Raw genomic sequence first — 10,819 nt, 5'->3', positions numbered from 1 at the left:
CCAAGCAGTTAGTAAATAATTGGAGTGCAAGTCTAAAAGGTTTTTTTAAAGAATAGAATTAGAATAGAGTGCTTGAGTTAGAGAGTATATAAAGATTGAAGAGATGTGATGAAAGTCAAGTCGACTAAAAAAAAAAAAAAAGTGAGTGTGAAGTGACATTCAGCCAAGTATGGTGACCCATACTCAGAATTTGTGCTCTGCATTTAACCCATCCGAAGTGCACACACACACAGCAGTGAACACACACACACACACTGTGAGCACACACCCGGAGCAGTGGGCATCATTTATGAGGTTGGGTTTCTTAAGTAGTGGAGTTATACGTGCCTGTCTAAATGATGAGGGGAAAACACCAGTCAGTCGTCAGCTATTAGAGATGAAGCAGGAGGGGGAGCACATAGGAGCGAGGAAAATGTTTTAAAGAGCATGCCAGAGTTATTTAATTTTTAATTAGTTTTGTTATGATAGTATGTACTTTTAGCAGTGGAGACATTAGCAGATAAGCAAGACAGGAGTGTCTGATGCACATTAAGGTCAGTAGGATTTTTATGGATTTGCTTAGAACGGTGCTCACGGAGAACATCAGACAGAGCTGGGAAGTGACCGATTACATGCGATCTGGATTATGGAATCAGATTCTAAAATACTTGTAATAAGATTAAATGACATTTTAAAATACTCTGAATCAGACTACAGTTACGTTTTTATCGATGATTACATATTATTAGCACAATAAATTATTCATCTAAATGAATTATTTATCTTAGCCTACGGTCAGAAAGTCTCCAGTTTTGTGGGCGTTCTTTCAGAGATCAGTCATTAGTCAGGTGTCTAACAGCATTTGGGCACTGGATTTACACAAATCTGTTTCAACACTGCATCAATTACTGATGAACACATTGATTTTTATTTGGATCATTCCTCACTCAGTTATTTTACCATCTGTTACTTTGTAAGGAGTTTGTCTTTTAAACACATTAAACTAATTTCCGCTGATTTTACTGATTAACTGGTAAAAACAAAAAAAAACACACAAAAGCAAAGCAATGTGTATCTATATAAATGTGGCGTTGTAATTGGTCGGGTGTGATGATGGGCATCTGTCAATCTCAGCGCTGGTTTAACTGCTGCAGCGCAAGCGGCTGTGATTGGTCCATCCTGCGCAGCGCGGAGTAAAGTAACAGATGTCAGCATCAGCGTCTCTGCGTCAGTCTGAACAATAATGTGCGTCTGAATAACAGCACAGACAGACGCTTTCAATCGCTGATCTGGAACCAAAGAGTAAAGACTTGAACTAGATGAAGTAGTATTTATATCCATCGTGTCAGATGAATACTACTCTCCCTCGCTGTCAGTGCAGCTCAGAACGCATGCGCGTTATTCTTTTGATTTCTTAATATTTAATATCAATGGCTGACGTTGATTTCTGAAGCATCTCCTTAAATTACGAAGAAAGCTTTGACACGTTATCTGAACTTCGATGTGAACGTCAGTCTCTTGTGTTTTATTCGACGAGCTTCGATCATTATCGGTCAGAATTCATCCGTAGCTCAAAGATGGGACAAAAATGTCAGGTTTAACCCTTTCCTCTCCAGCGTCACACTAACGCGAGGTACAGTCACCGATCATCTCTTTAAAACACTGTTTCTGTCGCTGTGCATGGACTCAGATCTGTGTTCCTTCCAGTCGAACGTTTTATTTTATTTATTTGTTATTTATGTTATTTGCTGGAGACAGAATTAAGGGGCTTTGTCATGTGTGACAGTAGTATGCCTCTTATTTTAATATTCAGTTAATAACAGTTAAAGCTATGCATGCTAATGTAGTCCTGACTGAATATTAGAAGAGCTTCTCAAATACACACACACACACACACACACACAGCTGCTGAGTTTAACACCAAACACATGAAGATCCGTGAAATTAGTTTAGTCCACGACTGTGATGATGATGATGAAGACGATGATGAAGATGAAGAAAGTTATTAATTCTGACTACTCTTTAAAGCAGGACACTACAGATGAACAGTAAAACGTTTAAGACAGCTGTTTAGTATTAGTACAGTTTTAGAAATTTAGTTTGAATATGCAAATATGACATTATCTGTTTTTAATATGCGCATTTTAACCAGCTGCACTGATATTTTCCGAACAGATGTCAAAATATAGAATAAAGCCAGGTTCATAATTCTTGTTTTTTTACATGTATTAAAGTCTTAATATAACATTTCTCTTTTTAATCACTCCATAAATCAGAAAATACTGTCAACAGACAGAAACCAAACAAATTTGTACCATGTTTTAATCAGTAAAATGTTGTATAGATAAGTGTGAATGAAATATGAACAAACCTTCAGAACACAGAGAGGAATAAAACTCTAAAGTTTGGTGTTTCTAATGGAACAAACTCTTTAAAGGGGTCATGACATTGATTTTTTATTTTTATTTGTATTATTTAATATGTTCCTTGAGGTTTACTCATAATGTGGGCGGGGCCTATGCTGATAAGGACTATTCGTTGACGTCTAGCTCCGGAGGCGTGATTATGCAAATGTTTGTGCCCGTATGACGTCATCTTGCCCTTCGGATCCAAACGAGTGGTTTTTGGAGATCGATTAAATAAATGCTTTTTTTATAATGCAAAGACTCCAAAAGATAAAGGTAAATTACATTTCTCATCTCGTGACCCCTTTAAAGATAAGGATCGGGATTGCAACCTAAAGTTGCAAATTGATAAAATGAACACTTGTGTATACAATGTGTATTTTGGATGTTTTTTCCACTAGTTTGAAAAAATTCATTTAAAAAAAACTACATCTCAGAAATGACTGGTGCATGAAAAACAAATGTTTTGTTGGTCGTGTCTCGCCCTAAACAGACATATCTGACCCAGAAGCACAAAACCAGTCATAAGAGTCAGTTTTATTTAATAGTTTTGCTGAATAAATCCTCTTTCCCTTGATGTATGGTCTGTTAGGAGGACAATATTAGTCTGAGATACAACTATTTAAAGTTGTTCAAATGAAGTTCTTAGCAATGCATATTACTAATAAAAAATTAAGTTTTGATATATTTACAGTAGGAAATTTACTAAATATCTTCATGGAACATGATCTTTATTTAATATCCTAATGATTTTTGGCATAAAAGAAAAATCAATAATTTTGCCCCATACAATGTATTGTTGTCTATTGCTACAAATACACCTGTGCTACTGATATCAGATATTGTATATGTGGTTAAAAGCATTAAGAAAGAGTCTGGTTTCATGGGATCTTTATCCCCTCTCTCCTGGCGTCTGTCAGCAGAAGATGATGCGTCAGGGGCCCGGGGCCAGCAGTGATTTCTGTGTGGACAGCCGGCCGTCGTGTTTAGCCGAGGATGGGAGACTCTCGCCGAGCCACTTTGATTTGTGCCCCACCAAGTTCTATCAGTCTTCTCCTCCTCAGCGGCCTCGGCAGATGTGCTTCACTTACCTGCCTCCTCCAGCCGTCCTCAAACCCACGCCGTGCCGCGAGGAGCCACCGCTGTCCCCGGGGCCCGCCGCCACTCAGACCAAAGACAAGAGCAGCAGCTCCAAGAAGAAGACTGCGTCCGGGAGGTCTGGGAAGCGCGGGCGTCCACCGGGCACCACCAAATCAGCCGGATACAGAACCAGCACAGGCAGACCTCTGGGCACCACCAGGGCCGCCGGCTTCAAGACCAGTCCTGGACGGCCCCTGGGCACCACCAGAGCTGCTGGGTATAAAGTGAGTCCCGGTCGCCCGCCGGGGAGCATAAAGAGCCAGTCACGCCCGAGCAAACTGAGCTACAGCGCCTGCAGCGGAGCCGCGTTTCCCTACAGCATCATACACAAACCTGGAGCCGGTGACGCCGCGCTGAAGGAGGAGACCACCACAGAGTAACAACACCCTTCACTTGAGATGTTACAATACTGCTGCAGCTCAGACCAGATTCAGATCTGCTCATACTCAGCCCGTTTAAGATCAGGATGAGTTTGTTTCTTCATCAGATTTGTAGAAATGTAGCACTGCATCAGTGTCTCATCAACGGATGCTCTGCAGTGAATGGGTTCCGTCAGAATGAGAGTCCAAACAGCTGATAAAAACATCACAATAATCCACAGCACTCCAGTCCATCAGTGAACATCTGGAGAAGACAAAAGATGAAACACATCCAGCATTAAGATGATTTTAACTCAAACACATAGAGTCTATAATCCATAATAACACTTCCTCCAGTGAAAAAGTGTTCTGGTCTGAATCAGGAGAGAAATCTGCACAGATCAAGCAGCGTTTAAACAGATCTAAACTAATATGTGTCTGGATTCTGATGTGAGAGACAACAGCAGATGCACTTTTCACTGGAGGAAGTGTTATTATGGGTTATAGACTCTATGTGTTTGAGTTAAAATCATCTTAATGCTGGATGTGTTTCATCTTTTGTCTTCTCCAGATGTTCACTGATGGACTGGAGTGCTGTGGATTATTGTGATGTTTTTATCAGACTCTCATTCTGACGGCACCCATTCACTGCAGAGCATCCATTGCTGTCAGTAGTATTACTTTTGCGATGTGTGTGTGTGTGTAGTTTCCCTCTGGCTTCCGAAGTTAATACTTTTCTCTAAAGAAACAGGATTCTCTGAATTATCGTCATTGATAATGTTTTCCCAATAAATACCAGAAATATTGTGATATATTTTTAGGCCCATATCACCCATCTCTATCTGTCATTAATTACACACCCTCAAATCGTTCCAAACACGTGAGAGCTCAATTTATTTTCAGAACATAAATGAAGATGTTTTTGATGAAATCCGAGAGCTCTCTGACCCTCTGTAGACAGCAACGGTCCGACTGTCTCTGTGGGTTATGTTCTGGGGTACGCTCCTAAATGGCGGAAGATGGTAAGTTGAAGGAAAAATTGCTAAATAAAAGATTTTATTGTTTTCTTTGCACACAAAAAAGTATTCTGGTATCTTTGTAAAATTACGGTTGAAGCCCTGATGTCACTTGGATTATTTTAATGCTTGCTATGTTTCTGAGCCTTGATCGTGTAAGGATCCTTTCTGTCTATGGAGGCTCAGAGAGCTCTCGGATCTGTCTTAATATGTGTTCTGAAGATTAAATAAGGTTTGCACAGGTTTGGAACAATATGAGGGTGAGTAATTAATGACAGAATTTTCATTTCTGGGTGAACTAAGCCTTTAACTATCAGGGCTGGATGGACAGGCGAACTCGTGCACAATAAAATATACACCGCTTTGCTTAACAGCACCTTCATAAATTGAATCAAAACTAAGCAGAAAACACTGACACACTTTCTTTATTCATCATTTTGTAGAAGTAGAAATTAAAAATCTGACTGCCACCGTCACATCCATTCTTCTGTGAATTAACCCTTTAATGTTTGGCAGTGTATTTGGGTCAGTGTTTTCCATCGGTGTATGTTCTGCTGGTGTTTGGCTGCTTTTGTCTGTTCATGAAATCATGTCGGTTTTTTTCTTCTTCATCTAGAATGCCAAAAATGCTGTTCCAGGCTCCGCCGTTCCTCCTCAGCGGCTTCCCCGTACGAAACCAAAAAAACCCTCCGCCGATCAGCGTCATGCCATCGGAGGCCTTTCCCCCGGCGGCAGCGTGTCCAGACGGCGGTCAGTCGAGAAACACTCTGCCGGTACCCATCCACAGCGCTCTGCCATCATACTCCTGAACTCGTCTGTCTCACACACACACACACACTCACAGGTCACTGGACTCTTGACCGCAGCAGACCGTCTGGCCGTTTCTCTCTCCGCTGAAGCTGTAAATATGTCTCTGGTGCTCTGTGGTCACTCTGAATGTCCACTGCATGTCATGTTGGGTTGTTCGTGGGCTCGTTTCTTAAGCTTGATTTGCGTAGTGACACAATAACGTTTCATTTTCATAGTTTCACTGAAGTGTGTTACTCCTTTCCAACACTCCACCAAAGAACTCCAGCAGCTCTCTATAGCGTGTGCATGGACACATACACACATACACACACACACATGCGCTGTAATCACACACATCAATCACCACACGTCTTGTAATAGTTCCTTTTGTATTGTATTGATTCTTCTGACTCTGATGAGTATTGTTGGTGTGGGAATGCTGTCAGCATCTTGTGAACAAGTGATGTAGAAATCTTCTCATGGTTTAATATCACGATGATTGAGGTGAGTAGTTCGTAGCCTGTTTGTAGCAATGTGTGGCATTAAGAGCAGGTTTATGTTCAATATCTGTTACATTCATATAATCAGTGACGTGGGCTTTTATCTTTTCCTTGTTTATTTACTTTGTAATACAGTTACAATAAGAAGAAATACATGTTTGTGGATGTTTTATTAAAATGTAACTAAATCAAGGAAGTCTTATTTCTGTTTATTTCATTTTACACCAGTAACCAAATAACTTTGGAATTGTATTTTGCTTTAATGGTTATAAAATGTATAACGTAAACAATAGTAGGCCTACATATAAGAACACAAGAATAGTCTATATCTTACAATCAAAGAAAAATACCACATTGATTTCATAGTTTTAGTTTTTGATATCGATTAAAGAAATGTTTTGACCTCAACATCAAAATCAGTCGACCGAGGTAGAAATTACATTTACATTCAGTCATTTAGCACACTTTTATTTCTAAAGCCTCTTACAAATGAGGACAACATAAGCAGTCAAAACAAGTCAAGTCTCAGTTAGCTTAACGCAGTACACTTTTGTACACTAAGCTAAGAGCAGCTACCGTCGGATCATCAGGATGGAATGAGAGGTAGAGTTGAGTGTCATCAGTATAGCAGTGGTATGAAAAGCCCTGTTTCTGAATGACAGAACCTAATGATGCCATGTAGACAGAGAAGAGAAGTGGTCCAAGAACTGAGCCCTGAGGCACCCCAGTAGTTAGATGTTGTGACTTGGACACATCACCTCTGCAAGATACCTTATTTTAAACTACACAAAAAGTGTTAAAATGGGCAGCTTTATCTGTTATATTTATATCAGTGTAATATCTAGTAATAACTCTACACTGTACTAAATTTAATTCATTATGCAGTTAAACACAAACCACTGTGATTGGTCATTCCACAGAAGCGCACAGAAATGTAAGAAAAACCACATTGTGTTCCTGAACCAATCACAGTGGTTTGAGTCCGCTAGCTGCGCCGGATCCGGAAGCCGAATCTTTCTTTCAGTCCATTTAAAGTAAACATCAACATTAAGATCTTCGCGAGCCATGCGCTGATTCTGAGCTCTGTTCGTGAACGGCGGCAGAATGGGCTCAGCACCGGACAGACTCCGCGGCGTGGCGGTCTGGCTGATCATCGCCGGGCTCGTGCGTCTGTCGGACGGAGGTATAAACACACCACACCGAGTCCTGACACAAACACCGGAGCGCTCATCTGACCGCTCTCTGTCTCCGCAGGTGCAGTGGACCCGGAGCCGGTGGAGCAGGTGTCGGGGGAAGCGTGCGCTGAGGGCCGCTGTGAGACCGAGACCGAGCCGCTGCTGTCCGCCGTCCTCCACAGCGACCCCGGAGACACCCCGAGCCTCAACCTCACCGGCACCGAGAGCCGGAGCCCCGGGGTGACCTGCGACAGACGGAGCATCACCGAGCGCGTCACGGTGCAGATCCTCAACGCGTCTCAGGTGAAGCCCTGCAAGGTCGCATCAGAGACATTTATAATGTTACATGTCTATTATCAAATAAACACTGTTCTCCTGAACTTTCTGCTCATCTGTGAATCCTGAAAAATAAAATGTATTTCAGTTTCCACAGAAATATTGAGCAGCACAACTGTGTTCAACACTGATAATAATCAGAAATGTTTCTTGAGCAGTAAATCATCATATTATTCTGATTTCTGAAGATCATGTGACACTGAAGACTGGAGGAATGATGCTGAAAATACAGCGGAGCTGTAGGTGGTAGATGTAGACGTTAATAATCCATAACTTTACAGTAGTATTGCTCATTGTTGAATTGTATACCCACTGTTTTACCGTGAGGTTAAGAAATCTGACAGTGAAGGACAAATCAACAGAACACCGGCTTATTATATGGTTATATAAAGAGATCTGGCTAGTACTTAGAATAGATTTATTTTGTCGTTTAAATAAAAAAGAAAACGAGTAGATCAAGCAGAGTTAGGACAGAGAGTGTTAATGAAGAGAGACTCAGTGAAGACGGATGTACAAACACATCTTCTGTATTGTGATGTACATCTGAGTGAAACGGAATATGTGGGCGGGGCTTGGTTCTGTGCGTCTGCTGGTGATTGGTTGTTGAGATGTGGGGGCGTGGCTCTCAGATAAACCCGATCCACAGATGAGTTTTGGTTCCTCCGCAGGACCTGATGGTGCTCCTGAATGCCAGCAGCACTGAATGCTCCCTGGTTCTCTTTTACACCACGTGGTGTCAGTTTTCAGCAAACCTCGCCCCTCACTTCAACACCCTGCCGCGAGTCTTTCCCAGCATGCACTTCGTGGCGCTCGACGCGTCCCAGCACAGCAGGTTGATGAGTGAGGTTCTTCATGATGATGTGTCCCGCTGAGGCTGTTTCTGTCTTCATCATCTGTCTCTGTTCACAGTCTGTCCACGCGCTTCGGGACTGTGGCCGTCCCCAATATACTCTTGTTTCAAGGAGCCAAACCCATGGCCAGGTTCAACCAGACGGACCGAACGCTAGAAACACTCAGCTCTTTCATCACAAACCAGACAGGTGTGCTGTTCATGATCCAGCTCTGCTTATATTAACCCCTGAGGTGCCCACCGTATAGACATTAAAGTGAACTCTCCAAACTTAAATCACTGTAACTCAGGAACGCTTTAGAAGACAGACCTGAGGTTGGGCTCTTTTTATGAGAAGACAGTCTGCAGATTATTATCGCACAAGTGGAATCATTCCAAAATGTGAAATTATAGAAGTTTACATTAACTGGAAAGAAACCGCACTGTACCATTTTTACTTTACTTACTGTACCATTCTTTTATTTCAAATAAATATTTTACTGAAGATTTTTTAATCCAAAATAAGGTATGTTTCAAATTTGAAGTTGGTATATAAGAAACTGCGGTTCCTGTGAGATTTTATTTAGGGCTTATACCACAAACAGCCACCGGAGGCCATCAATGCTCCACTGATTCTTTTTTAATGCATTTTTGTGACACAAATGTCTAGAAGGGGGAGGAGACTGCTTAATGATTTTAAAGTACAATTTCCATGGTAACGCAATGTCCGATTTCAAAGTGGTTTAAAGGTGAATTAAGGTGGTTTAAGCTTTCAAATGATATAGATTGTGTGATAAGGTGAGCTGGTGGCACTCATGGGGTTAAACTGATGAAGTGATGCGTACGCTGTGTATGTACTACACGGTGACTGTGTGTGGTTCCTCACCGTCCTGTAGGTCTTGAAGCGAGTCCAGATCAGACCGTCCTGGAGGAAGGACCTCTGCCTGCGGTTCCTGTCCGAGGCATCGACTGGCTCTTTGTGTTTTCGGTCCTGTTCCTGTCCGGCTTCGGTCTCTATGCCCTCCTCTGCTCAGACAGCGTCCTCAGGATCGTTCCAGACCACGTGCATCAGGACTAGAGTCTCTCCTGGGGTTCTAGTGTACATACCTGCAGAATGAATAAGTGTATGAATGTAAATAATCTGCTCATATTGTTTGGAATATCACCTGGGGTGTGTTACTGGACAAGAAAGACAATGGTACACAACATTAGATGTTAGCATACTTCTGTCAGTGCACTAGTGCTCCTTTGAGAACACAGCCCAGGATGGGAAAGTAATGGATCCAGTCACCCACAATCCTTTGCACACATTGTGATTCATGAAAAGAGCCCGTGAGAAATGAATCAGCAATGAGCTCATCTGATTTACCTACAAACTGCAAGTCCAAAACATTTTTTTTAAGTGACATTACCTGTACTGCATTAATAAAAAGTCTGTTAATGTAAAGAATTTTACTATGAAGGCTTTTTTTCACAATTAATTTTAATAAGTATTCTGCTAATGAGTTTCATCTGTGACCCTGGAGCACAAAACCAGTCATAAGAGTCAATTCTGAAATTGAGATGTATGCATCATCTGAAGCTGAACAAATCATCTCTCCATTGATGTGTGGTTTGTTCGGAGGACAATATCTGTCTGAGATGCAACTATTTGAAAATCTGGAATCTGAGGGAGCAAACATCTAAATATTGAGAAAATCATCTTTAAAGTTGTTCAAATGAAGTTCTTAGCAATGCATATTACTAATCAAACATTAAGTTTTGATATATTTACAGTAGGAGATTTACTAAATATCTTCACGGAACATGATCTTAATATCCTAATGATTTCTGTCATAAAAGAGAAATGTATAATTGTGACTCATACAGTGTATTGTTGTCTATTTCTACAAATATACATCTGTGATAATGATGACTGCTTCTGTGCTGCAGGGACACTGATATATCATCAAAGGGTTATATTAGTGTCACTAGTGTTACATCAGCAATTTATTTGTAATATTCAAACTTCTTATTCATTGTTAATTTGTGATTGCAACATTTAAGTGCAGCCTTCACTAACAGCTGCCATTATACACTGAACAAAATTATAAACACAACACTTTTGGTTTTGCCCCCCATTTCTCATGAGCTGAACTCAAAGATCTAAGACTTTTTCTATGTACACACAAGGCCTGTTTCTCTCAAATATTGTTTAAATCACAAATCTGTCTAAATCTGTGTTCGTGAGCACTTCTTCACCGAGATAATCTATCCACCACACAGGTGTGGCATATCAAGATGCTGATTAG

General features: G+C 41.1%; 2 protein-coding genes across 3 annotated transcripts; both read left to right on the top strand.

Annotated features, from left to right (window-relative positions):
• Nucleotides 1-1,221: 1,221 nt before the first annotated feature.
• Nucleotides 1,222-6,380, top strand: c36h5orf24 (chromosome 36 C5orf24 homolog). Of its 2 annotated transcripts, none has more exons than XM_059526937.1 (3): nt 1,222-1,612; nt 3,305-3,900; nt 5,516-6,380. In XM_059526937.1, exons 2-3 carry the CDS (start codon nt 3,311-3,313, stop codon nt 5,706-5,708), a joined length of 783 nt encoding a protein of 260 aa, XP_059382920.1. In that variant the 5' UTR covers nt 1,222-1,612; nt 3,305-3,310; the 3' UTR covers nt 5,709-6,380. The 2 variants fall into 2 exon arrangements, with proteins under 2 accessions (XP_059382920.1, XP_059382919.1); XM_059526936.1 differs by having other exon boundaries at nt 1,223-1,612; nt 3,308-3,900.
• An 800-nt stretch (nt 6,381-7,180) lies between these two features.
• LOC132116825 (thioredoxin domain-containing protein 15-like) lies at nt 7,181-9,978 on the top strand. Its single transcript, XM_059525689.1, has 5 exons — nt 7,181-7,371; nt 7,443-7,666; nt 8,368-8,531; nt 8,609-8,739; nt 9,425-9,978. The coding sequence occupies exons 1-5, from the start codon at nt 7,293-7,295 to the stop codon at nt 9,604-9,606; spliced, it is 780 nt and encodes a 259-aa protein (XP_059381672.1). The 5' UTR covers nt 7,181-7,292; the 3' UTR covers nt 9,607-9,978.
• Nucleotides 9,979-10,819: the final 841 nt, after the last annotated feature.

This window comes from Carassius carassius, chromosome 36 (genome assembly GCF_963082965.1).
Source record: "Carassius carassius chromosome 36, fCarCar2.1, whole genome shotgun sequence".
In the NCBI taxonomy this organism is placed as follows: domain Eukaryota; kingdom Metazoa; phylum Chordata; class Actinopteri; order Cypriniformes; family Cyprinidae; genus Carassius; species Carassius carassius.
Note: the sequence above shows the minus strand (reverse complement) of the source record. Positions and strands in the feature narration are given on the sequence as shown.